General features: G+C 52.2%; 1 protein-coding gene across 7 annotated transcripts; it reads left to right on the top strand.

Annotated features, from left to right (window-relative positions):
• The first annotated feature begins 3,353 nt into the window (after positions 1–3,353).
• MOV10 (Mov10 RISC complex RNA helicase) lies at positions 3,354–26,966 on the top strand. Of its 7 annotated transcripts, none has more exons than XM_038562347.1 (23): positions 3,574–3,644; positions 3,777–3,959; positions 15,056–15,200; positions 15,787–15,839; positions 16,904–17,107; positions 17,476–17,524; positions 17,702–17,960; positions 19,135–19,269; positions 19,896–20,064; positions 20,774–20,928; positions 21,186–21,362; positions 21,476–21,623; positions 21,929–22,198; positions 22,447–22,550; positions 22,713–22,810; positions 22,910–23,126; positions 24,088–24,205; positions 24,390–24,581; positions 24,821–24,895; positions 25,706–25,831; positions 25,923–26,011; positions 26,297–26,418; positions 26,521–26,966. In XM_038562347.1, exons 4-23 carry the CDS (start codon positions 15,813–15,815, stop codon positions 26,949–26,951), a joined length of 3,165 nt encoding a protein of 1,054 aa, XP_038418275.1. In that variant the 5' UTR covers positions 3,574–3,644; positions 3,777–3,959; positions 15,056–15,200; positions 15,787–15,812; the 3' UTR covers positions 26,952–26,966. The 7 variants fall into 7 exon arrangements, with proteins under 7 accessions (XP_038418277.1, XP_038418275.1, XP_038418274.1 ...); XM_038562346.1 differs by having other exon boundaries at positions 17,392–17,524; XM_038562344.1 differs by lacking the exon at positions 15,787–15,839 and adding an exon at positions 13,536–13,587 and having other exon boundaries at positions 17,289–17,524.
• Positions 26,967–27,082: the final 116 nt, after the last annotated feature.

Below are 27,082 nucleotides of genomic sequence, written 5' to 3'. Positions count from 1 at the left end.
TTGTCATTGAGAAAGCAAGGCCCAAATATGGCTGTAATCACTAGGAAGTAGCAATGAAAGAATCCCTGTACCTTGAACTTGGATGAGATTTTACACTGACTTAACCTCTAAATGCAGCTTTCCTTCCAAATCTGACTTAGCTACAGACATGAGAGAAAGGCTTTTATCCTGGTTCCTGAGAGAACCAGAGGAGTTTCAGTGATTCACATTCCATCTGAGGCCAGTTCAAATTCCCCACCTTTTGGGGGAACATTTGTTGTACTATACTCTGTACTTGTAGTGCAAACAGAATCAAATCTTCTTGCCTTTGCCTTTAACTTATTAACTCGGTCAGCCTGTCCCCAGCCTATCCCATTTCCCTAGCCCATATAGACTTTTGTAAAAACTCTTAATCACTTGGCCATCTAAAGCCCTTGGTTATTTGTATAATTGGGAGGAGGTCAGCCCTCTTTACCAAGTCCTGCAGAGATCTGCCTTCCTTAACCTAACCTCCTTCAGTGGAATATTTGCTTGAATTGTATATTTTATCATGCACTACTCCAATCAGCCTGTGAGATCTTAGGGCAGAGGTTTCTCAGCCAGATGGAAAGCAGTTTTCTGTGAGGCCTCACTCGTATATTTGGATTTGAAATTACACTGCTAAAAACCAATGTTTCATCTGAGCCTGGGCGGTTGTGCTGCTGTTGCTTGCCTAGTTCCGGTGCCTGTTCTCTTTTATAATCTAGAACGTTGATGCTGGACTCATCTGGGTTCAGAGATACTGGGCAAACCATGGCACATTTTCTGCGAACTCACAAAAGAGACATATTTCAATGTCAATTTATAAATTTACAATCATATATAGAATTACTAAGCTGCCTCCTGTTGCTTGGGACATCAAAGAAAGGACTGGTAAGTAGAACAAAACTGGATGGTCCCATAAGATAAGTTGAGCTAGCTAAAATTCTCTCTTGAACAGATTATGTATAACAAGATGGTAGATCTTAGCTCTCTGAGGGCAGAAATCAATCTCCTACCTCTTCAAGTCCAATATATCAAAGAAGCACTATTACACAGAATATACTGTTGATTCTCCTTATTCACAGTAAGTGTAGAGTTGCCAGTAAACCTTGAGTTGGCAAATACTATACACATTGCTATTCTCGGAATACAGGGTTAGGTTCTTGGGAACCTCTGGCCACAACACTTTTGTCAATAGGTCAATATATGCAGTGTTTTATATGTGTTTCTATTCAAGTCACCTTATCTAATATACATTGTTTATCCATTAAATTGAACTCAACAGTCAACATTGAACTCAATAGTAACTTGTGCCTGAATGAAGCTTACCTAACGTAATTTCCTCTGTAAAGCACATCACAGCCTTGTGCTTAGGACACCAGATAGCACTTAAGCACTACACAGGCATGGGGGCTATTTTAAGCAATAGCGTAACAAAAAAGGACAAAATGCAAAAATGTGACCCTAAGATAGGCCACGAACAATGAAAAGGATGTTTATAATAGAAGCTGAAACAAGAAGGCAGAACATTATTACCTTGTTCCATTTCAGCTAGGAACATGTCCATTGGGTAACTCGAGTTTGTTTTGTCGTTCTGCACATGTGCACAAATGACTACACAGATACTGCAAGTACTGATTTGGGGGTTATTAATAAACTTAGGTGACTTTGCAAATACACAATCTGCAAATAATTAGAATCAGCTGTAGCAACCTCCCACAGTCTGTCACCACTGTCAGCATTCAATTGAAGGGCGACCTAACAGTTGCCGTAAGGACTACAGTCTACTTAGAATACATAAACAGAACATTCAGATACCAAATTGTAGAAGCCAGGTGACTACAAAATAATGAGAAGTGATGAAGAAAATACAAAGCTCTTGTTATTCTCCAAAGTAGTTGTCTTGGGAACTACTGTGCGTTTATTCACACACATTGTCATTGACCATGGTCGACTCTCAGATTGCCTTCAGTGTTATTTGGACCCATAATAAAATCAACCACTTTGAAGTCACACTCGTAATTCTAAGTGCAGATAGATTTGGGGAAGTTTTTGAGGAAGTGAGACCTGAGCTGTATCTGAAACGTGGGAAGCAAGATCATTCTAGACATCTAGACAGCCATGTGTGAAAATAATTAAAACCCCATGTGTGAATTGTAGTTTTCTAGATGAGACTGGTTTAGAGAAGTTCCACTGTAAACACAGCCACATCACGTTTTTACTCAAGTTGGTTATGTACTATGGCTGTTTGCATTGTTGCTTATTTTGGTAATGTCTAGGACATGGGCCTCACCAGGAAGCGGAGGGGTGGGGGCGCATTCAGGATCCAGGAGTAATGAGGACTTAGATCTGTGTATCAGAATGGAGCTAGACATTCAGTGTGGGTGTGGTGGATGGAAGGTTTTTGAAATAACTCCTGCTCAGACCCACCAGGTAATTGCAGACAAAAAGGGTAAAAAGGGACTATCTTCCTAGTGTTTTCCTCTACTTTGCACAATCAATTTCTAAGACATAAATTTTAAGAACTTCCCCATTCGCTTTGGTTCCTACTGACTTTGCATTTCCTGTTGCTAAAATCTGTTATTCCTGGCTTTGGTTGGTTGTTGGCCTGGGAGAAGGCACAAGAGTTGCCCAGCTGGAGCGTGGCCTGGGTTCTGGACATTCCTCACCCTGGGTTAGGTTGAGTGTGTGGCCTCCCACCGGGCACTACTTTGGAGGACAACACTACCTTTGATATATTTGTAACTCTGGTATATTTTTTTTTTAAATTTTTTATATAACTGTTATTATCTTTGCCCCATTCTAGTGTGTGTGTTCTTGTTACGAGGGAGCACACACAGATGCTGAGGCTTGTTTTGTGTTTCTGGTAGGAGCCCCACCCCCTTTAGTTTGCTTAATAGTCAGTCTTCCGAAGCGCGCTGCTCTTTCACTTCTCTTCCTGGTACTGATGCTGTAGGTATTAACCAGTTACTGCCTCACAGAAGAGCCTCTCGCTCTCAGGCTGGCATGATGACTGGGGCAACCCTTGCTAATACACTAGTAACAATTAAAGAGCAACACCGACTGGAATGTAATTAAGTGCCCAAATCTGTAGCTCAAGGGCAGGGATCAGCAGCCCTTCCACTGAAACGAAAGCCTGTGTGGCTGGCAGGGAAAAAGTGATGATGCCTGTCGGTGCCGGCGGAGCCCCCTGTCCCGCCTCCCCCACGTACACACCTTATCTCAGAGACAACTCCCCGCGTCGGAAAGCCCGGGGAGGGGGGAGGGGGGAGGGGGAGGGGGAGGGGGCGTGCCGCTCGCTTCCGCGCTGCTTTCCGTCCCCGGCTGTCTGGGGGAGGTGCTGCAGGACCTGCCCCGGCCCGGCCGCGGCCACCCCGGGCCCCGGCCCCTGCCCTTTGCTCTCCCGCTTTTGCAGAAGTACCGAGGCCCTGGGGGGTAGGCGGGGGAGCAGCCCCGGCGGAGGCTCGGACGTCCTCCCGGGCGGCTCGGGGGCCCCGGGCGGTGGCCGCGACCGCTTTCTGGCCAGAAGCCAGGGGAGGGAGCTTGGGGTAAGGGGAGGGCCCTGAGGGAGGGGTCAGACTCAGGAAAGAGTTAATGCGGGGAGGGGGAGGGGACAGGACGGAGAGACCGGAGGGGAGGCTCAGGTAGGAGGCGGACGCAGGCGGGGAGCCCGCGGGGGAGAGGGGCGCCTGCGGGGCCGGGGGTCGGAGTTGGGGGCTCCCCCGCTCGCCCTCGCCCCGGGGCCGCCAACTTACGTCCGCGGCGGCGACTTTCAGTTTCATTTCCGCGGACCCTCCTGCCTGGGCCGCAGCCGCCGCCGCGATGCCCAGCAAGTTCAGCTGCCGGCAGCTCCGGGAGACGGGCCAGCGCTTCGAGAGTTTCCTGGTCGAGCGGGGACTGGACATGGAGACTGATCGCGAGCGGCTGCGGACCGTTTACAACTGGGATTTCAAGATCAGGTACGGGCCGGCCCGGCCCAGCCCCCGGCCCCGGTGCGCGGGCCCAGCTCGCCGTCACCACCCCCGCCGCGGGCCGCCCTGCCCCGTCCGGCCCCGTCCCCCGCCCCGGCCCGTCCCGCCCCCGGCGCTACCAGCTCCCCCTCGGGCGCGAGCTGCCCGGGGGCGGCGCAGGCTCCCTCCCTCTCTTTGCCCTGCTCCCCCCCTTCGCAGCCGTCCCCCTCTCCCTCCCCCCCTCGCACACCCCCCCCTCCCGCCCCCCGCTTCCTCGCCCCGGCCCGGCCCCCCGACCCGGCCAGGGTGGGACCCGGCGTCGGCCCCGCGCCTCTCGGGGGGGAGGGCGGGCACCCGCGGGCCGCGTGGGAGCTGCCCCTGCTGCGGCGGCCCGGGCGCGCGGGCTCCGCGGGGACCCCCGCCCGCCCCCGCGGAGCCGGAGCCGCAGCCGGAGCCGGAGCCGGGGGGCCTGGCCGACGTCGGGCAGCTGGGCCCGGAGGCGCGGGGCGTCGGCTACGTGCGCGCCAGACCTCCACTGGCACCTGTGGCTCCTCCGTGGAGACCCGGGGCCGGCTCCCGAGGCCCTTCCCGCCGTGGCTGGGGCTGTCGGGCCGCCCCTTCCTGGCAGCCTCCGAGTGCAGGTCAGACGCTCCTCCCTGGAGAACCACAGACTAGTGCCTCGGGGAACACCTATCAACAGGCTGCGGCCGCGGCCCAAAACCACGGCACAGTTTAGCGGGGACGGGCGCGAGGACCCACGCAGGATGCACGCGGGGCGGCGGGGACGTGGGCCTCGCGCCAGCCCCCCTGACAAGGGCTCTGGGTTCAGGCAGACCCGAGGGCGGTCAGGCTGGGTTCATGGAAGGGGCGTGGGGGGCTGCGGGAGGACGGAGTGGCTCCACAGTGATCGGAGCATATCTCGAATTTTTTTTTCTTTTTTTGGTAACGGGTGTCACATTTTAAGAGGGGCGTTAGCAGGCTGGAGCAACACTGGGGAAGGGGCAACGATTATGACCCGTTGGCGCCCTCACCCTGGGCTGGGCACCGTGGGGAATACGAAGAACACCACCGGGCCCAGGGGAGCAGGCGGCTCCAGGAGCATGGGCTCTGCTGCAGACCATATACTATCATAAATGGTAAAGTAACAGGAATAGGATAGAGGTAAGAAACCTGCTGAAGAAGAGTAAGGAAAGAGCAATTACTGTTGAGACACGTTATCAGCTCTGCACATCCTTGAATTCACTTCTGTCCACAGGATGGGAGTCCCGCGGGCCTCTGAACGCAAGTCAACTACTACTTCCGACTCTGTGAGAGAATGTGGTGTTTGTTTTTTGTTTTTTTAATTTTTATTTATTTATGATAGTCACAGAGAGAGAGAGAGAGAGAGGCAGGGACACAGGCAGAGGGAGAAGCAGGCTCCATGCACCGGGAGCCCGACGTGGGATTCGATCCCGGGTCTCCAGGATCGCGCCCTGGGCCAAAGGCAGGCGTAAACCGCTGCGCCACCCAGGGATCCCAGAATGTGGTGTTTGGATGCTTGTTAGACCTGTGCGGAAGACTTGATTTAAGACTCTCGCTGTAGGGTTACTGTAGTAGAGGAGAGAGCTCTACTCCCAACACAGCAACACTGCTGAGAATTGATAGCCAACAGCAGAGTGAGGGGTCAGTGCATGGGAAGTTCCCAAGAGGACACGTGAAGGGGTTGGGGGCAAGGTTGAGGCCTAGTGGAGACAGGGGTTCAGAGGAGCCTGACTAAAGTTTGGCCAAGGAGAGAGTCTTATCATCGTCTCTAAACTAAAGCTACACAATACGTACTATCCAGCCCTGGGGAAGAACAGGCTATATGGTCACTGCATACCCAAAAACGAGATAAAATCTACATTATGGCTGAATTCAAGGGGTCTCCAAAGTTATTTTTACTGTATGCGCTTGTTTTTTATGCAAACAAGGTACCACTTCCCCTCATGATTATTAGAGAATTTTATGTTTTCTTATGCTAATACCGTACCACCCCTCTGTAATTAGGGAATTCATGGAGAAGGTGGCACTGACCGGGGCTTTGGATTTGAAGATTTAAGGTAGTTTCAGCCCTCAGAGGAGAAGGAGGAGAAAAAGCTTACTTGTTGATTCATAGTCTGTCATGAGATCCAGTCAAAAAAAACCTTAGAGGGGCACCTGGCTGGTTCAGTCGGTAGAACATGCCGCTCTTGATTTTCGGGGTCGTGAATTCAAGCCCCGTGTTGAGTGTAGAGATTCTTTTTTTTTTTTTTAAGATTTTATTTATTTATTCATAAATAATAAATGCAGGACTCAATCCCCAGACTCCAGGATCATGCCCTGGGCAGAAGGCAGGCGCTAAACCACTGAGCCACCCAAGCGTCCCGAGTGTAGAGATTCTTTAAAAAAAAAACAAAAAACCTGAGAAATGTTTGCCTTGGAAAAGAGGGAAATTGGAGAGAAACAAGATCATAATCCTTGAATATTTTGAAGACTCACAGTGGAGCGGATTATACTTCCCTGTCACTCCAGAAGGCAGAACTAGTTTCATTCAATATGCCCCCCTCACACTCTCCATGCCCCCACGCCAGGCAACTGGAGCTTTCTTTTGTGATTACAGAGAACTTTATTAATGCATCCTTTAAACCCAGGCTGCAATGCTGTGACATCAACCCTCATCCTCCTGGTGAGAATTCACTGCTCCTTCCTCTGGGCTCTCAGAGCTCATTCTTCACACCTAGGCTGTAGCTCAATGGTACTGCGTTGTTCCCGACCGGACTGTTGGATCCTCAGGAGGTGGGGACAGGCTTTTTGTCAATATTGGCACCCTCCCTCCGTCCCCAGCCCAGAGCCTGGCAGGTAGTTGATGCTCTGTAATTGCTGGCAGGATGTAATTGAATTAAGTCGAGTTGATCTACAAGAGAGACAGCTGCGGGAGGGCCTGCAGGTCACACACCCCCCGCAGGAATTCTAGGGAGATTTCCCTACTCTGGGGAGGGTGCATGCCTTCTAGCTAGGTTCTTTCAGGATGTTGTGGTGTTCTGCTGCCAACTTTTTGCCTTTTCCCATCGTTCGTTATTTAACAAACATATTTAATGAGGCTCTGCTCCGGGCCTTGGTTCCTGCCTCCGTAGTCTGGGGCGGTGGCAGTGGCAGTGGCAGATGTGTAGACAAACACATAATAGAGTGCTGCTGGGGCTGGGATAGTGTCTGGATAGCCGGAGTTCAAATCCTGGCTCAGCCACTTAAATGAGTTGCATTGGATTTTGAACAACTATCTAAATTCTCCTGTTATGTGTGTAGAGTAATGCCCTCCTCTCAAGGTGGTGTGAGGCCAAAAGCCGCTATCCCAGTTAACCTCTTTACCACGCAGCGGCGTGGGCTCTGTATGGGGTAGCTGGCGTTAGTACAGTGGTGGCCGGGAGGCTGTTGGTTGTCTGGAGGAGTGGCCGGGGTCCGGAGAAGTTTCGAGATAGGACTGCTCTTGCCTTGGGCTAGGGACTCCTTCAACCAGCTGCGGCCAACTGCTTGGGAGCAAAGCAAAACTGCGAGTCCAGAAGGAGCCTAAGGAAGAGGCGGCAGTGAAACAACTATTTCATTACCGACTCGATTAGTCCTGGGACAGAAGGTCCCGGACGCGGTGGGCGAGTGTAACTCAGAGACCCGACCCTATAGAGGAGTCAGAGGTTTCTCGGCCAGAGTGATGTTGGAACCAAATCCTGAATGAGAAATGGGAGTGCACAGATGGAGGGGCAAGGGGACAGCATTCCAGGCCCAGAGGGAGTAGCACCCTTGCGAGCCAGGAGTGAACTCCATGGTGGTGACTGAGGCCTGAGGGAGGTGGGGCTAGATGGGGCAGGACCCTGCCAGCTGCCCAGAGGCCCGGTGTGTTTGCTTACTTTTAATCAGGAACAAGAAAGCCCGGAGAGTTTCAGACTAGGAGCTGATGGATTCAGGGTTTTTATTTTATTTTATTTTATTTTATTTTATTTTATTTTATCTTATCTTATTTTATTTTTAAAGATTTTATTTATTTATTCATGAGAGACACACAGAGAGAGAGGCAGAGACACAGGCAGAGGGAGAAGCAGGCTCCATGCGGGAAGCCCGACGTGGGACCGGATCCCGGGTCTCCAGGAGCACACCCTGGGCTGAAGGTGGCACTAAACCGCTGAGCCACCCGGGCTGCCCGGATTCAGGGTTTCAGAGAGATTTTCTGCCTTCTGGCCTGGAGGACGGCCGGCTCAGTGAGACCGCTATCACAGTGAAGAATACATTTCACTCCGGAGCCTGGTGACACGCTGCTTTCAGAGAACAGTGTGTGTCCTTGAAACGGGGCAGAGCCTCACTCCCTGCCCTCTGTTATTTTTTATTGTATTCTACTTCAGTGTTATAAAAATCCTGGTCTTGACCCACTAATGAGAGTTGCGACTCAGTTTGTAAAAACACAGAACTAGATGTCCCTTCAAGATTGCTGCCAAACTGGATGTTTGGTTCTGAAATGCCATTCCTCTAGTCCTGAGACCCTCCAGCACTGCATCTTAAAAAGATTTGTTGTTGTTCACCAAACACATGACAGGGACCCAGGGCAGGGCATCAAAGACTGAGGAGGCCCACAGGCACAGGGAGGTCTGCAGAGGGATACGAGTGGGTGAGAATGGCCCAGGTACCAGTTGAGGAGGGATCCATGTGAGGACCGGAGCCTCAGTTTCTTCTTCTCTAAAATGGGACAATAATAGCTGCTATCTGATTGTGATGATTAAGTGAGATAATGCATGCGGGTACTTGTAGGGGCAAACAGGAAGTGTTCAATAAATGCTTCCTGTTGTTGATGGTGTTGCTGTGTTTGCATGAACGTTGTTATGCAGAGGATCCCAGATGTCGTGTTAAAAGGTTAGACTCCGTCTTTTAGGCCATGGAGTCATGAATGGGGGCCATGATCCCATATTCCGGGGTTAATTCCTGCTAGTTTGGGGGAAGAAACACAAAAGACTAATAAACAGAAGGAAAGATCTTCGACTGTGTCAGTTAACCAGCAAAATGAAAGTTTAAGCAAGATACCATTTCCTGGAAAAAAAAAAAAAAAAGATACCATTTTCTGGTTTGGCAGATTGTCAAAAAATTGAAAAGATTGAAGATTTCTGAGGTTAGGGTCTGGGAAAAGGGTATTCTCAAATTCTTGTCAGTAATAATGTTAAGTTCATACAACCTGTTTAGAGCACAATTAGGCAGAACTTCCCAAAGTTGTAAAGAGTCATTCTGTGTGACCCAAAAGTTCTCCTTGAAGGCATTTGTCCCATAAATCTCCTGCTAGTACAGGCGTCTGTGTGCATGGATGGTTATTTATTATAACATTTGAAATAGCCAGCAGTTGTAGGTGCCTGACTGTCTATCACTGGACAAACAGCTAACACACCACGTACGTTCATACCACGCTGTCCTTGGTGGCCATCCAAAGAGTGGAGTGGCCTGGTACAATGTCCGGAAGGATGCCCATGGTAGTGAAAGAAGCCTGACAACATGAGAGTGTGTGCAGCACCTGGGCAGCTCAGTTGGTGGAGTGTTCGACTCTTGATCTCAGGTCTTGATCTCAGGGTTGTGAGTTCAAGCCCCATGTTGGGTGTGGAGCCTACTTTAAAAAAAAAAAAAAGAAGAAGAAGAAGAAGAAGGAGAAGGAGAAGGAGAAGGAGAAGAAAAGGAAGAAGAAGAAGAAGAAAGAAGAAGAAAGAAAGAAAGAAGAAAAAGAAGAAGAAGAAGAAGAAGAAGAAGAAGAAGAAGAAAAGAAGAAAAGAAAAAAGAAAAGAAAAGAAGAAATCTTTATATGTATAGAAAAATATACCCTGAACAGTTAAGCTGATAGTTGGGAGTGAGGGCCCCTAATGTTCTGTGTTAGATGTTTGTGTTGTTTAAGTTTTTTGATCCTTTGGATGTCCACCCCTTCATGTATCTCTTTACGTACCCATACTGTCATCACACCTCTGTCAGTTTGGCCCCCTGGGATCATTAGAATATATATATACTTGTTTATTGTGGGTCCCTCCCCATAGCAGTATCCCCCCTCCATTTCCACTGTCTGCCCCACGCTCAGGAAACTCATACTGTCAACCAGGGTGTTCTTTGGGTTGTTTTATTTAAAAAGGATCAGGCTGGGGATGCCTGGGTGGCTCAGCAGTTGAGCTTCTGCCTTTGGCTCAGGGCCTGATCCTAGGGTCCTAGGATTGAGTCCTGCGTTGGGCTCCCCACAGGGAGCCTGCTCTCCCTCTGTCTATGTCTCTGCCTCTCTCTCTGTGTGTCTCTCATGCATAAAGTCTTTAAAACAAATAAATAAATAGAAATAAAAAGGATCAGGCTGTATGCATTTCCCACATCCTGCTTTTCTTACTCAACGACACATTACAGAAATCATTCCTGATCATCTGGTGTAGACCTCAAATACATTTCGGATTCCCCCTGCCAACATTTTATTATGAAAAACTTCAAATACAAAGAAAGGTTGAAATAATTGTACAGCGAACACCACCCATATACCCTCACCTAGATTTCTTAGTGTTTTTACACACCTGCCCACTGATCCATCTTCGTGTTTTCAGTGCATTTCTTTTTCTTTTTTTTTTTTTTAATTTTATTTATTTATTCATGAGAAGCAGAAATAAAGGCAGAAGGAGAAGCAGGCTTCCTGCGGGGAGCATGATGTGGGACTTGGGACTCGATCCCAGGACCCCGGGATCTCCACCTGAGCCAAAGGCAGATGCTCAACCGCTGAGCCACCCAGGGGCCCAGATGCAGACTTCAGTGCACCTCACCCCAAACAATTCAGCATGATTGTTATTAACTATAGGAGTTCAAATTTTAAATGAAACATATAAACCATGAATTGGACACATTTTGACCATTCTATGGAGGTTTTTTTTTTTAAGATTTTATTTATTTATTTGAGAAAGAGAAAGAGCAGGGGAGGGGCATAGAGAGAAGCAGACTCCCCTGCTGAGCAGGGAGCTGTATGCAAGGTTTGCATAGGACTAGGGACTTTGGGATCATGACCTGAGCCCCAAAGGCAGAAGCTTAACCAACCAACCCACCCTTGCACCTCCCCATTCTATGAGTTTTAACAAATCCATACATTGTGTGTCTTCCCTATCAACATCTAGAAGATGACATCATCTCCGAAAGTTCCCTCACCTTTCCTGGTTGGTCCTCACCCATACCCGCCCAGAGAAAACCACTGCTCTGGTTTTTTTCGAGATTGCGCTTATCTGGAACTTCATTTAATAGAATCGGGGGTGGGGGGGTCAGCCCGGGTGGCCCAGCGGTTTAGTGCTGCCTTCAGCCCAGGTCATGATCCTAGAGACCCGGGACCGAGTCCCACGTCAGACTCTCTGCATGGAGCCTGTTTCTCCCTCTGCCTCTCTCTCTCTCTCTCTCTCTCTCATGAATACATAAATAAAATCTTAAAAAAAAATAGAATCAGGGGATATGCACTCAGGGTTTTTTTTGTTTTGCTCTTTTAAAGATTTTATTTATTTTAGAGAGGGCGTGGGACGGGGAGGAACAGAGAGAGATAGAGTCCCCCCCAGACTCCCGACTGAGCGTGGAGCCTGGACATGGGCTTGCTCTGGAGCCTGAGCTCAGCCTTAGCTCAGCATAACGTTTTGTTTGTTTTAAGTAAACTCTACCCCAAACGTGGGGTGCAAACTGGACCCCAAGGTAAAAGTCGCATGCTCTGTCAGCTGAGCCAGCTTGGCAACACCCCCCATGACGTTTTTGAAATTCATCCATGTTGTGTGTCTCTGCAGCTTATTTTTATCACTGGGTACTGTGCTTCACCCAGATACAAATCACAGTGCCTTTTATCGTGTGTTCAGGGACGTTGTTCTCAGTCCTGGACTATTTTGAATAAAATTGCTGTGAAGGATCTTGTACGTTTCATCAAGGGATACACCTGGGAGGAGGATGGCTGCATCACAGGGTAGATAGGTGTTTATTCTTATTTTAAAATTTTAAGCAAATTACTTAACCTCTTTTTTTTGGTGATTGGCAGCAAAGTCCACTCGTTATGACCTTATCTAGGGTGAGGCTGTCTCAGCTTTGCCTGGTTCCTGCCGGTTTCCTGAGCCCATTTCTCAACTTCCCAGCAACTTGCTGATAAATAGCTCTTTTCACTTAAATCAGCCATAATTTTATTATTTTTGCTTATAACTAATAATTCAAAATATACGTAGTTGTCTAAAAGTAATGTGACTGGGTCTTGGTCTTCATGTTTGTTTTTTTGTTTAAGATTTTATTTATTTATTCACGAGAGACACAGAGGTAGAGGGAGAAGCAGGCTCCCTTTGGGGAACCTGAATTAGGACTCAATCCCAGGACCCTGGGATCATGACCTGAGCCCAAGGCAGATGCTCAACACTGAGCCACCCAGGTACCCCAGTCTTCAAGGATTTTACTTCCTTTCCACCACCTACCTTCCTTTATATATATTATATTTGTTTATATGTTTATTTATTATATGTGTATATGTATGTATTGTTATATGTGTGTCTAAGTTTGGACAAAATATGTAAAGGATTATATGGATCACATATTTATTATATTTATAATGGTATGTGATATTATATAAACATCCAAGTTTGGACCATGTATGTATAACCTGACAGGTAACATCCCAACCACTGCACACACAGCAGTGCTTTGTGCCACCCGGTGGTTCATTTTGCACTGTCATCTGTTTTGTTTATAAAAGAATAGTCTGAAATTATTTGATAAATTCTCTCTCATTCTCCCAGCAAGTATTGAATAAATACCAGTGCTAGGTCCATACTAGGTGTTATAGTTGTGTTTTCTAATGAATTTTTATTGTACATATAACATTCTTCCTGATTAAAAATCAGAACATTGCCACATATGCTTAGTTTTATATGAAACAGCAACTTTTTCCAAAGTGATTGTACCAGAGTGTACTCTGACCATTCACGAGTGTTCCGGTGTGTCTGTGTCCTTGTCAACATTTGGTGTTGTCAGCCTTTTAGATTTTAGCCATCTGGGTGGGTGTGATGTGTTCTTTTTCATCGCTACCTAGTATTCCATGTTATGGGCATTGGCAATTTATTCAGTTGTCTCCCTGTCGATGGACATTTTTTGTTTCCAGTTCTCGGCTGCTGTGACTAAGTCTGTAGTGTGCATGCTCACTTTACTTACATTAATTTTACATTACTTTACGCTAATTATATTAATTTTACATCCTAAATATGATCAGATCCCATCAGATCCTCATGCACAGGCACTTTTCTTTCTGTGGGATACCTTTCCAGGCTTGCGATGCCGGAGTTAAAGGATACCTACACTTCACATGTTAGGAGACATTGCCAGATTATTTGCCGAAAGGTTATCATACTTCACTTTCCTACCAGCCAAGTATGAGAGCCCGCTTCCACACATATGCCCAAGAGTAATACATGCTCTATTTCCTCCTTTTGTCAGCCTAATGGAAGTAAAGTGGTGTCTCATTCTGACTGTAATTTGCATTTCTCTGCCTTAGGAACATCTTTTCATCTGGTCATCTGGATGTGTTCATCTTTTTTTTTTTTTTTCTAGAAATCTGGGTGACTAGATGTAGAATACAAGAATTGGGAACCTTTTTCCACAAGTATGTACTAGGTTTCTGATGAAAAAAAGATTTTTTTGTGTGTGTGATGGCTGTTGCTTTAGACCAGGGTTAGGAAATTTTGGGGTAGTGGTAATAGGCATGGGGAATAATTTGAGAAATACTTAGATTGTAGTATCCAGGGTAAAGGTTGCAAAATTTGCAAAGTTGAGGTCCTTCCTGCCTGTGTGCCCATGTGGAAGTTTCCAAAAATAGGAGATTTCACATTCAAATGATGATTTGGGCTTCTCTCTCTCTCTCTCTCTCTCTTTAAAGATTCGTTTATTTGAGAGTGAGAGAGTACACAAATGGGGAGAGGGAGTGCAGAGGGGAAGCAGAGGAGTGGCACTGCCGAGAGCCTGACTAACTTAATGAGGCTCTGTCTCTAGAGCAGGAGATGAAGACCTGAGCTGAAACTGAGAGTCGATTGTGTAACCAACTGAGCGACCCAGGCGGCCCCGATTTGGGCTTCTCTTAAAAGCCAGAAGATCTGGCCGCCCTGGGGCTCTCTTCCCCGCCAGCCACAGCCATCTGGAGATGAGTAGCAAGCAGGTGCCCCCCTTGAGCCCCTCTTGAGACAAGGCATGCACTCTCAGCTTTGTTGAGAGCCCTGTTTGCTCCCCAGCACTAAGCTGAGAGCTGGCCACTTCTCAAGGCACCTGTGCTGTTGTTTTCTTAAGTGGAATTAGGAGGAATGTGAGTCCTTCCTCCACTGATGGCTCAGAAATGGGACTCTCCGGGTGCCTGACGGGGCTCAGGTTATCGAAGATGCCCATGGAGCCTGTCTTCTGCTGGTATTTGAGGCTGTGCTTGATCTGTGGAACTTAAGCAAGGGGCCCTGGTAAATGACAGTGACTCCTGATTTTCAGCCCTTTGTGACCTCAGCAGCATCTGAACCTGATACCTGCTGCTGAGACTGCCTGCTGATTCCCCTCCCTCCCCCAGGGCTTCCCTCTCATTTCTCCTCCTCCTGGCTTGTCTGTGTCTCCACTCTTCTCATGCTGCTCACACTCCCTGGGGAAATCCTGAACACTTCCATGGTTATAACTACAACCTGAGGACTCCTGAGTGTTAGGCTAGACTCAGGCTTGGCTTTGGCCTGAGTTCTCATTTTCGGACTCATGGAGCAGGCTGCCACTGGACCACACACAGGAACCTCCAACCGAACATTGCAAGTCCAAATGTCCTAGTCAGCCCTCCCACCTCCTCCACGTCCTCCTCCTTGTCCTTCTCCTGTCCTTACCTCCTATCTCAGGAGTGACCCCTGAAGCTGAGCCATTGATCTGAGTACTGTCCCAGACTCCTCCCTCTTCCCCTTCCTGTCAGTCACCAGGTTCTGCTAATCTTACACTCTAAATATTATCAGATCTGGCCCCCTCTTTTGTCCTCACCACCACCCTGTTCAGGCCCTTGTCATCTTTTAATTGGACTGTTGCAATGGCCCTTTGCTAACTGGTGTCCCTGCCTACAGTCTTGCCGCCAGCAAATCCATCCTCCAATCCTGATGCCAGAGTGATCTGAAATGCAAATATGATCTTGCCACTCCCCTGCTTAAAACCCACCAACCGAGGGGGTTCTGTAACCAGTGTAGCCTCTGCCTCTGCCGTGGGCTGAAAGTAAGTTGTTACTACTCCTACTACCACTGCTACTGTTAGTACTACTATTACTACTAATAAGAATACTAATAATAGTAGGTGACATTTACTGCTCATTTCTTACCATGCTTTCAAAAGATTTATTGTCTTCTTAAAACAAAACAGAGCTGATTCAAAGTTTTCCGAACGTTTGCTTGGGGTGAGAAGGCAGAGGGGCAGAGCGACAGGCAGGGGGCACCAGGGAATTGTCTGCACGTAAATGATGTTGGTAATATGCCAGTGAGTGACCGTGCTACTCTAGCCTTCATAGTTACCGTGGTTCTCGGGAACTAGGATTTCCTTTCATTCCTTGTCACGCACTGAGGGAGGGTGGTCAGCTGGCCAGACCCCGACTGTGTCACATGTGGGGATGTCCTCTGGCTCCCAGTTGCCAGGAACGGAGGCGAATCGCTGGCCTTCACGGTCAAGTGTAGGCTCCGTGGCCCGGCATGCCGAACTCCAAGACCTGCTCCCTGCCCGCCTCTGCTGCCTCCCACCACGCCCGTCCTGCACTTCTCACCATAGTGCAAGCAGACTGTGTGATTACTAATCCTAGCATACCTTACAGAGATCTGTGTGCCAGGCACTGGGCAGATGGATACCGCGGTGCCCGGCCCCCAGGTAGGCCTCATAACAACCCTGCAAGGTCCCTTGGCATCATCCCTGTTCTGTGTGGGAGGAAAGTGATGCTCTTGAGGGAAGTCGTCTGAGGTAGCCCAGCTGGGAGCCAGGTGGCAGGCTGCCCCCAGCCCCAGCACTTGCTCTTGCACCCCCTCCACCTTGGCTTCCACTTGGCCCTCCCTCTTGTGCCTGGCTGACACCCCTTCGTTCTTCAGGACCCGGTCCTGGAGAAACCTCCATGGCTGTGCCCCTGGCGGCTTGCCGGAACCCACAGGTTGGGTCTGTGCTGGGCTTCTCCAGGCGGGCCTGGATCTCTGGTCTCATTGAAGCCCCCAGGCCCTAGCGCAGTGTCTGGCACATGACAGGTCTCTGTAAGAGTTGAGTTGACTAAACTGAATTCCAGGCACTAACCCGCAAGGTTTTTGTCCTTCTGACCAGTGTTCCCTGTCTTCACCTTCTCTAGGCACAAAACCAAGCTATTTGATCTCTGGAGAAGGATCCTTTCCCTTCCTGCTTGGGTCCCATCTGCACCCTTTGACTTCGGGTGGAAACGCTGTCTCATCAGCCACCTGCCCACACACCCTGGACATCTGTGCTCTCTCTGACCCCTCTCCCTCCTCAGCGTGGGGCAGGGCCCCAGATCCACCCTCTGCATCAGCTCCTTTGGCTTCCCCTTAGCCTTAGCTCTGGGTTGTTTGTATTTTCCTGTCCCGAACAGCTCCCGCCCCCCGCCCCCCAAGTCTCCATTTCTTTCTCTCTCTTCCCTTAGTCCTCCGAATCACCAGCCCGGTACTGTGTTTTCCTCCTCAGCAATGCACAGTCTGCAACCTGCTGTTTTAAACAATCGGATTTTGTCTTAGGAAGTCCTATTGAATTCCCCTCAAATGTTAACAATTCCTGTGACACCCCCCTGCCTCCCACCCCTGCCCCCTGTCCTTGGTCTCCTTCCCTGGGCCCTGTCCTGTTCCGGCCTCCGGGCTAGACACTGCCCCCACCCCACCCCGACCCCCACCCCCAGCCAGCCCTGCCTTCCCTCACTTCCCAGTCTCCTCTGCTTCTGGCAGCTTCGGGACCCCTGCCCCTGGCTTCTCATCCATGCTGTATGGAATGAAGATCGCAAATCTGGCCTACGTCACCAAGACTCGGGTCAGGTTCTTCAGACTCGACCGCTGGGCCAACGTGTGGTTCCCAGAAAAGAGGAGAGTGAGGCTGGGGTCAGACGTCAGCAAACACCGCAAGTCACTACTGGCCAAGATCTTCTACGACAGGTGGGTGGGAGTGGGTGTGGGGGGGACCCGAGTGGCCGAGGGAAGAGTGGGTCGCCTCAGGCTGGGGTAAGGCCCTGTTCTTCCGGGAGGGGGAGGGGCGGGGAGGGGGTTGTCCTTGAGCTCCGCTGGCACCGTGCCAGCCGCCCCGGCCCAGCCCCGCCTCGACTCCCACTCTCCCCAGGGCTGAGTATCTTCACGGGAAACATGGGGTGGACGTGGAGGTCCAGGGGCCCCATGAAGCCCGAGATGGGCAGCTCCTTATCCGCCTGGATTTGAACCGCAAGGAGGTGCTGACCTTGAGGCTTCGGAATGGAGGGACCCAGCCCGTCACCCTCACTCACCTTTTCCCGCTCTGCCGGACCCCCCAGTTCTCCTTCTACGATGGGGACCAGGAGCTGCCCTGCCCCCTGGGCCCCGGTGAGTGGGGCTTGGCGGGCAGGAACCACCGGGGGTTCGGGCTTGCCCATCCGGAAGGGTGGGGGCCTCCGGAAACACACCCCTGCAGCCACTCTGTCGCTGGCTCAGGGATGGGGTACGGGCAGGTGCTGCTGGGGGTCCCTCCCCTGCGCCCCCTCACTCCACCTCCTCTGTCAGGCGACTGCTATGAGCTGCACGTCCACTGCAAGACCAGCTTCGTGGGCTACTTCCCGGCCACGGTGCTCTGGGAGCTGCTGGGCCCCGGGGAGCCGGGTTCAGAAGGAGCTGGCACTTTCTACATCGCCCGCTTCTTGGCTGCCGTGGCCCACAGCCCCCTGGCCGCACAGCTGAAGCCCACGACTCCCTTCAAGCGGACCCGGATCACTGGAAACCCTGTGGTGACCAGCCGGATAGAGGAAGGAGAGAGACCTGACCGGTAGCGCCTTTCCCTCCCACCCGGTCTGGGGCGGGGTGCCCAGTGCAACAGTGGGGGCCCCCTTTCCAAGTGCCTTTGTAACTCTCCTAGGCCTCAGAGACCTTTTCTGGTGAGGACGGAAGTTGCAGGTGACTCAGAAAAAGTCCTAAATATTTTCGATCATATGACAGGTTGTCAGGCAGCCTGTGGTAGACCTCACTCTCTCCTTTTTACAACTCTATTGAGTTAATTCACATACCATACAGTTCACTCATTTAAAGTATACACTGCAGGTTCTCAGTATATTCACAGAGAAGGGCACCTGCCATCACAATCCATTTTAGAGCACTTCACCAGAGGGACACCTGGGTGGCTCAGCGGGTGGAGCATCTGTCTTCGGCTCAGGGCGTGACCCCGGGGTCCTGGGATCGCGTCCCCATCGGGCTCCCTGCAGGGAGCCTGCTTCTCCCTCTGCCTCTGTCTCTGCCTCCTATCTGTGTGTCTCATGAGTAAGTAAATAATGAAATCTTGAAGAAAAACCAAGAAATGAACCTATGCCCTTTAGCTATCATCACATTTGCCCCCCATTCTCTCCCAGCCCTAAGCAACCACTCATCTGCCTTCTGTCTCTATAGGTTTCCCTATTTGAACATTTCATATGAATGGAATCCTATAATTTGTGTAGACCTCTCTTTCTAATATGACTAGAGGTTTACAGATTACTAATCTAGAAAAGCAAACTCGCAGCTGCACTCTTTTTGTTAAAACGGCACATGTGGAATACATACTGACAAAGAAGAGTCTAGAAGTTTACCTACCAAAAACTTAGGTGTTGGTTATCCCTGGATGATGAGAGTGTTATTGGCTCCTTTATTATCTATTTTCTGATTTTTTTTTCTCTAAGGAACATAGATTATTTATATCCATATTATTTACATATATGTGTGTTCCTTGTGTGTTTTTTGAACATTTCCAACGATGGAGCTTTCCAAAAAGGAGAATGGAGCCTTGGGGCGAGTAGCCTCATGGAGTAGTGAGCTCTGCCTCCTTGGGCAAAAGCTCCCTCCGCTCTCCAGCAATAGTTTTCTAGAAGGGCTTCTTGTATCTTCCGGGGAGGGGCTGGGCCGTCTCTGCCTCTCCGAAGCTGCAGGGATCTCTGAGTTTGTGGTTACTTTTCTTTTCCCTGTTCTTGCAGTGCTAAGGGCTATGACCTGGAGCTGAGTATGGCGCTGGGGACTTACTACCCACCCCCTCGTCTCCGGCAGCTGCTTCCAATCCTTCTTCAGGACACAAGTATCTTCACTGCCCCAAAGGAGATTGCTGAGATCAAGTAAGAGCCGCACCCCCACACCCCCGCTGCTTTATATGTCTCTTTGGACTGCCCCATAGCTCTGCCCCCAGCCTCCTGTGCTCTGTTCCTTCCTCTACTGAGCACGTATCACATGCCAGGCACTGTTCAAGGCGAATCATTCACATAAAGGCCTTGCCCATTGCAGTGGGGAGAAGGGAACACGTATCTTTCAGTTTCATGCATGCTGAGTACTATGAGGTAAAGCCAGACTTCCAGCGAAAGGGGACAGGACATGCAGTCTTGCGGAGGGCAGTTGTTAGTGTTGGCCTCTTTGAGATGCTGACATTGGGATGAGGCAAGGGTGTTAAGTCTCAAGGGTATCTTGGGGGAAGAATGTTCCAGGCCCAAGGACCCGTAGTGCAGATGCCAGGTCTGGTCCAAGTGGGTGGGGGCAGCGGCGTTGGGAGGAAGGAATGGAGAGCCAGGGCTCCATGCTCTGAGGCCTCTGACCCCTACCCACTTCTCTGCCCTTCTAGTCTTCCCTGATCTCCTGGTGCTTTCAGAGCCCCAGAGCTGTGGGTGGGAGGGAGGACGCTCCCGGGCATGGGGGGTGCCTGACTAGTCCTGTTCCTGCCCCATCCCATCTGCCCACCCACCCCTGCCAGGGCCCAGCTGGAGACAGCCCTGCAGTGGAGAAGCTACGAAGTGAAGTTCCGGCTGCTGCTGCACCTGGAGGAGCTGCAGATGGAGCATGACATCCGGCACTATGACCTGGAGTCAGTGCCCATGACCTGGGACCCCGTAGACCAGAACCCCAGGCTGCTCACACTGGAGGTCAGGGCACCCCGATGTGGTATGGGGAGGGGAAAATGCTCTTCCTGATGGCAGGGCAAAATATGAGTAAGGATGAACTTGTTCCTGTGCCCAAAATGGGTGTCGGAGCAGGGCAGTGGGCAGGCAAGGCCCAGCTTGTAGTCCAGACAGAGCTGCCACTGGGCGAGGGCTCTCTCTGGGCCTCTGTTCCCTTATCTGGAAAGTACAGAGCTGGGCTAGATACTTTATCCGCCCTTTGCTGGCCCTCAGATGTTGCGTGTTGTGCACTGGAGCCCAGAGTAACACACGAGTGTAGATTTCTGCATACAGGGGCGGCGGTGGCAGTGGGGCTGGGGCAGGGTGATCAGAGAAAGATTCCCGCAGGAACTGAATTTTGAGCAAGATTTCAAGGGCAGCACAGGAACTGAGTTGGCCAACAGGGCCAGTGGATGAGCTGGGAAGCCGGCTCTCAAGTTCTGAAAGTGTGCAGGGAGGGTTTCCAGGACTGCCCGGCTCAGCATCTCTGCAGTCTGGGCCAATTTGTCTCCTTGCTCATCCCCTGACTTTGGCCCTGGCAGGGTGGAAAGAAAAGAAACAAAGCTCCCTGGGTTTTGGGGTAGAAGGACAGCCTCAGTCCTTGTCCCTCAGAGGAGGTCTGGAGAGCCCAGGGGTTGGGACCCACAGTTAGCCATCCCTGGGATAGAAGCTTGCTTGTGTCCACACCCCATAGGTTCCCGGGGTGACCGAGAGCCGCCCCTCAGTGCTACGGGGTGACCACCTGTTCGCACTTCTGTCCTCTGAGACACATCAGGAGGACCCTGTCACCTACAAGGGCTTTGTACACAAGGTGGAATTGGACCGTGTCAAGCTGAGCTTTTCCACGAGGTAGGTGTTGGGGGACCCATGAGCTGCTACAAGGGTCTGCAGATATTTCTCAGGCTAAAGGAGTGGATGTGTTTCTCCCTGAGAGAGAAGTGGGACCCCAGGACAGAGCTCATTCTTCAGGGGGACCCTGAGCTGCCTCAGCAGCAGCTTCTCCTGGATGGATTGCATGGCTGTCTTGAGAAGTGGGAATGGTATCAGGGTAGATGCAGAGCCAAGGCCCCCTAACTGGAGCTCTTTCCCCCCCTTCTTTCCCAAAGCCTCCTGAGCCGCTTTGTGGATGGGCTGACCTTCAAGGTGAACTTCACCTTCAACCGCCAGCCCCTGCGTGTGCAGCACCGCGCCCTGGAGCTCACAGGCCGCTGGCCGCTGTGGCCCATGCTCTTTCCCGTGGCCTCCCGTGGGGTCCCGCTGCTGCCCTCGGATGTGAAGCTCAAGTGAGACCGGGCAGGGGTGCCTTAGCGCTGCTTGGAGTGTGGGGCACAGGGGATGGGAGTTGGGAAGGCTTCTGGTGCACAGGGCCCCCTCATGTTTACGGCCCCTCTGCCAGGCTGTACGACCGCAGTCTGGAGTCGAACCCCGAGCAGCTGCAAGCCATGAAGTACATCATTATGGGCACTACCCGCCCAGCCCCCTACATCATCTTTGGGCCTCCAGGCACTGGCAAGACTGTCACCCTAGTGGAAGCCATTAAGCAGGTAGGGCGTGAGGGTAGATCTGGGGCCTTTGCCGACACCCCACTCCCAGCCCCAGGGACCAAGTAGTTCTCAGATTCTGGGTGTCCCCAGCTCCCTGATCACCCCTGGGTTGGCGTTGAAGCCAGGGTGGCCGTTGAGCATTGTTTTGTAGGCTGGGTGGTGCACAACTCAGAGTCACTGATCATTCGGCCATCACAGACCCAAGTGTTTACTACACCAGTACTCCCGCAGGAAAGTGTGTCCCTGGACTAGGGGGCTGGCAAGGGACGTTCAGAACTTGCCGTTTGTGTCACTGCTTCCCTCAGGTCTGGGAGATAAATGCCACCCTGTGCAACAGGAGTCACAACCAAGTCTGCCCCGTACCCCTCCCTCTGGAACCAGAGAAGCCACTTCCCACACTACTTATCACCCCCCAGGTGGTAAAGCACTTGCCCAAAGCCCACATCTTGGCCTGCGCTCCATCCAACTCAGGAGCTGACCTTCTCTGTCAGCGGCTCCGGGTCCACCTGCCCAGCTCCATCTACCGCCTCCTGGCCCCTAGCAGGGACATTCGCATGGTGCCCGAAGACATAAAGGTACCAGGAGGAATGTGGAGGGCTGAGGGGTGGCGGGTGCTGGGAGGCTCCGGGTCAATGCCGAAGCCAGGAAACTCGAGGTTACCTGGATTCTGATACTCGCTGAGGGACCCTGGGTGGGTTGGGACCCATCTGTGGCCAGGGAAGCAAAGAGGGGTGAAGGAGATTGTCCAGGAGACCCCCGAACCAGAGTGAGGGTGAAGTTGGGTGGGCCTGGCTTATTCCTCCTCTCCCTTCACACCCCACAGCCCTGCTGTAACTGGGATGCAAAGAAAGGGGATTATGTGTTTCCCGCCAAGAAGAAGCTGCAGGAATATCGTGTCTTAATTACCACCCTCATCACGGCCAGCAGGTGGGTGTGTATGTCAACCATGTGTGTGAGGAAGGAGGTAGTGGGCCGGGGAGATGGGGGAAGAATGATGCCTGGCAGTGGGGTAAGGGGCCAGCTTCATGGGCATTCAGGCTTGTCGGTGGGTGCCCCAGTACGACCCCTCCTCCACCTGCCCCTTCCCAGATTGGTCTCTGCTCAATTCCCCATCGATCACTTCACACACATCTTCATCGATGAGGCTGGCCACTCCATGGAGCCCGAGAGTCTGGTGGCCATAGCAGGTGAGGGGTGAGGGGTGGGCTGCATGCGTGCCGCCCTGCATGGGGTTGGGGAGGCCCCGCTGCTTATTAACTTTCTCCCCATGGCACCCTGCCTCTCAGGGCTGATGGAAGTCAAGGAGACAGACAATCCAGGAGGGCAGCTGGTGCTGGCAGGAGACCCTAGGCAGCTGGGGCCTGTGCTGCGCTCCCCACTGACCCAGAAGCATGGCCTGGGGTACTCACTGCTGGAGCGGCTGCTGACCTACAATGCCCTGTACAAGAAGGGCTCCAATGGCTATAACCCCCAGTTCATAACCAAGCTGCTACGCAATTACAGGTACCCCCACCCTGCACTGCACCTGCCATCCGTGCTTTCACCCGCTCTGTGCAGCCCCCTGCCCCGTGCAGCCCCCCGTCCAGCGCTCCATCCTGCAGGCCTGTTGGTCAGAGTCGTGTGATGCCCGGAGCCGGTGATCTCCATTCCAACTCCATCGCTGCTGCTTGTGGGCTCTGACCTTGCAAGTGGCTTCACTCTGGAGCAGTGTGCTTATCCCTAAGGGTGTTGGGGGATTGTCTGGTTTCCAGGCAGTCCAAGGAGCGGCAGGAAAATCTGGGTTTTTTCTTCATTTGAATCACCTAATTGTTACTCAAATTAAAGAGCTATAACTGGCCTTAAGGAATTTCTGTACCTAAAATGCTCAGATGAAAAGACTACCAAGAGTTCAGTTGGCGTTTGCTGTTGTGTTTTGAATTCTGGCTCTAGATTGAACACGTTATTTCACCAAATAATGGCAGTAGTAGCTGATAATTGTTTGTTTTTTTAAAGATTTTATTTATTTATTCATAGACACAGAGAGAGAGGCAGAGACACAGGCAGAGGGAGAAGCAGGATCCCTGCAGGGAGCCCAATGTGGGACTCGATCCGGGGTCTCCAGGATCACACCCCAGGCTGCAGGCAGCGCCAAACCGCTGCGCAACTGGGGCTGCCCGTTAATTGTTTTTCTACTGTCCTTCCTTGGCAAAATGGAAACCTGAGGACAGGCTCCCCCTTTCTTGGTTTATTTTAAATTTGGCCAATGAAATCCGTGGACCAGATGCTCTCGGGAACCACATTTGGTTCTGCTTTGTGCAGTTACCAGTGCCTAGCATCGCACTGTGGATCAGTGAGTCTGCTGTGCAGGGGGGGCAGTAGGAGGATGGTGTGTGTGCACCTAGAGCAGCGGTGGGGGGGCGGGCACCAAGGGTGGGGCGAAAGTAATCTGGCCCCGGGGCTCCATCTTCCTCCTCCTACCTCACAGGTCCCACCCCACCATACTGGATATCCCTAACCAACTCTATTACGAAGGGGAGCTGCAGGCCTGTGCCGACGTAGTGGACCGAGAGCGCTTCTGCCACTGGGAGGGTCTGCCGCGACAGGTGAGGCTGAGTGGGGCACCCCAGCTTCACTCCTACCGAAGGTGCAAGGCAAGAGGCAGCTGAGTGGAAGTCGCAGGTTCAGTCACCTTGGCCTGGGATCCCACATTCCCTGGATGAGTTTGGAAGTAGGAGGGGAAGGGAGATGGGCAGTCTGGCTGAAGGTTCCCCTGACCACCATATCCAGGGCTTTCCCATCATCTTTCACGGCGTCATGGGCAAGGACGAGCGTGAGGGCAATAGCCCATCATTCTTCAACCCCGAAGAGGCTGCCACTGTGACCTCCTACCTGAAGCTGCTCCTGGCCCCCTCCTCCAAGAAGGGCAAAGCCCGCCTGAGCCCCCGAAGTGTGGGCGTCATCTCTCCCTATCGGAAGCAGGTCAGGCCATGCGTTCCTGTGGAGGGTTGGATCCCTGCCTGCCCCAGATGGTACCTCTTTCGTAGCCAGACCCTTAGTGGAGGTTCCAGAGCTCAGGCCTCTGCTGGTCCCTTATCTCAAAGGATCTCAGAGGTCAGCTGCCCTCCCTCTTTGCCCCCCCAGCTCACTGGCCTCTTGCCTGGCTCCCTCTTGCACTGGGGTAATTGCATGAGAGAAAGGCACCTGTCCCCATCTTCCAGGTGGAAAAAATCCGTCATTGCATCACCAAACTTGACAAGGAGCTTCGAGGACTGGATGACATCAAAGACTTGAAGGTGATGCTCTCTCTGTTTTCAGGCCCCATATCTGCCGCACTTCAAGAAGCTCCCCAGGCCCCCCCACCTCACTGCCTGAGCCACAGCGGGGGCTCTCCCCAGGCCTCATTCCAGCAGATCCCAGGCTTGTGCGCCTGGGTCGGGACCAAGCAGAACTCCCCAGATCCTTGCTGCTCCCCGCCAGGCTGGTTGGAGGCCTCTGCCCTCAGGATAAAGTCCAAACTCCCAGCCTGCCTGACCTGTCATGTGATAAGTGTCCCCGCTCCCATTTCCACCCTCTGAGTCAGTCTGTTCTTGGACTCTCAGGTGGTGGCTCTCAACACTGGTGGCAGATAAGAATCCCCTGGAAAGCTTTTAGCGCAGCCCGTGCCAGAGCCCCACCCGGCTGGTTAGCACAGCTATCTGAGGGCAGAGCCAGGGCATCGCGGTTTCTTTATGGCTCCTCACTTGACCTAGCGCACAGCCAGGGCTGGAAACCAGCGCCTCAAGATTGAGAGGCCTCCTGGTTAGGAGGTCTGGGTTGTTTATCTTTAACAAGTACTTAGTGATTGTCTCTCAGGAAGTTTGGAAACCACTGCTCCGAGTTAGTGGGTCCTGGCCACTGTTTTCTTAGCTTAGAACCCTTTCCAACCCGCACCCATTTCCCTGGATTCACCCATCAGGTCTGGCTTCCAGGGCGTCCTGCTCTTTCCTGCTCCCTCCCTGTGCCCTAGGACTTCTCTCCGAGAGAACCCCCCTCCCCCACTCCCCCACCCCCCTCCCTGCTTCCCCTGTGAGCCCCCTGGTGGCAGGCCCTGTGTCCCCCTGCAGGTGGGCTCCGTGGAAGAGTTCCAAGGCCAGGAACGCAGCGTCATTCTCATCTCCACCGTGCGGAGCAGTCAGAGCTTTGTGCAGCTGGACCTGGACTTTAACCTGGGTTTCCTCAAGAACCCCAAGGTTCGAGAGCTGGCGGCTGGCGGCTGGCTTGAGGAGCACTTTTGTTCCTCAGGTCCTTCCCTCCCATGACCCTGCCCCTCCCTCCTTCCAGAGGTTCAACGTGGCAGTGACCCGCGCCAAGGCCTTGCTCATCGTGGTGGGCAACCCACTCCTCCTGGGCCACGACCCCGACTGGAAAGTGTGAGCATTCCCAGCCCCTAACCCCTCTCAGGAGCCGCAGCTCCCAGCCTGGGGCAGTTGGAACGCTATTAGGCACATCCTGGTGGCCCAGCTAATGCACAGGTCTGTTCAGGTCTGTTCCTGGTCCCCACAAGGCCCCTTTTAAGTGACCTGACAGAGGGTAAGCAAGTGGCCCAAAGGCACAGGCAAAGGTAGTAGGACCAAGGCCTGGCCTCTAGCCTCCAGCATCTGATGTGCTCCTCAGCCAGCCTGCACAGCTCCGTGTGAATGTTCCTGTACCCACAGATTCCTGGAGTTCTGTAAAGAAAACGGGGGCTACACCGGCTGCCCCTTCCCGGCCAAACTGGACCTCCAGCAAGGACAGAACCTCCTGCAGGGTCTGAGCAAGCTCCGGCCCTCTACCTCAGGTATGACCAGCCAAGCAGGGGACAGCACAAGGGGAGGAGGCATGGAAGACAGGCTCACCTCTTCTCTTTCTAGGGCCCCAAAGTCATGACTACCCCCCCCAGGAGCGGGAGGAAGAAGATGGCCTGTCCCTGCAAGTAGAGCCCGAGTGGAGGAACGAGCTCTGAAGACACAGCAGACCGCTTTCTCACACCAGCCAAGCCTTAACCACCCGCACACCCCTGCCCCAGAGCCCTGCCTGAACCCAAGCCCAGCGGCACTGCCCCTCCAAAGGACCGGAAGGCTGGGGGAGGGAGTTTACAACCCAAGCCATTCCACCCCCTCCCCCCTGCTGGGGAGAATGACACACCAAGCTGCTAACAATTGGGGGAAGAGGGAGGAAGAAAAACTGAAAACAAAATCTTGTTCTATGCAAAAGCCTCCTTGTCTCCTCTGCCTGGCCCCCTCTGGCCTTGTGGCCTTCCTGAGCTCCCAGATGGACCCCAGCCGGGAGGGTGGCACTGTCCCACTCTGCCTCTGGCCATACCCCTCCTAGCCAGAGAGGATCCCCCCCCACCCCCCAAGGTCCAGGGGAGGAAACCCAGTGGGAGGTGGCAAGGAAACCACCCACAGGCTTCTAAGTTTAGCCCCTGCTCCAGACCACTCCCCTCACCCGCCTCCAACTCC

This window comes from Canis lupus, chromosome 17 (assembly GCF_011100685.1).
Source record: "Canis lupus familiaris isolate Mischka breed German Shepherd chromosome 17, alternate assembly UU_Cfam_GSD_1.0, whole genome shotgun sequence".
NCBI lineage: Eukaryota > Metazoa > Chordata > Mammalia > Carnivora > Canidae > Canis > Canis lupus.
Note: the sequence above shows the minus strand (reverse complement) of the source record. Positions and strands in the feature narration are given on the sequence as shown.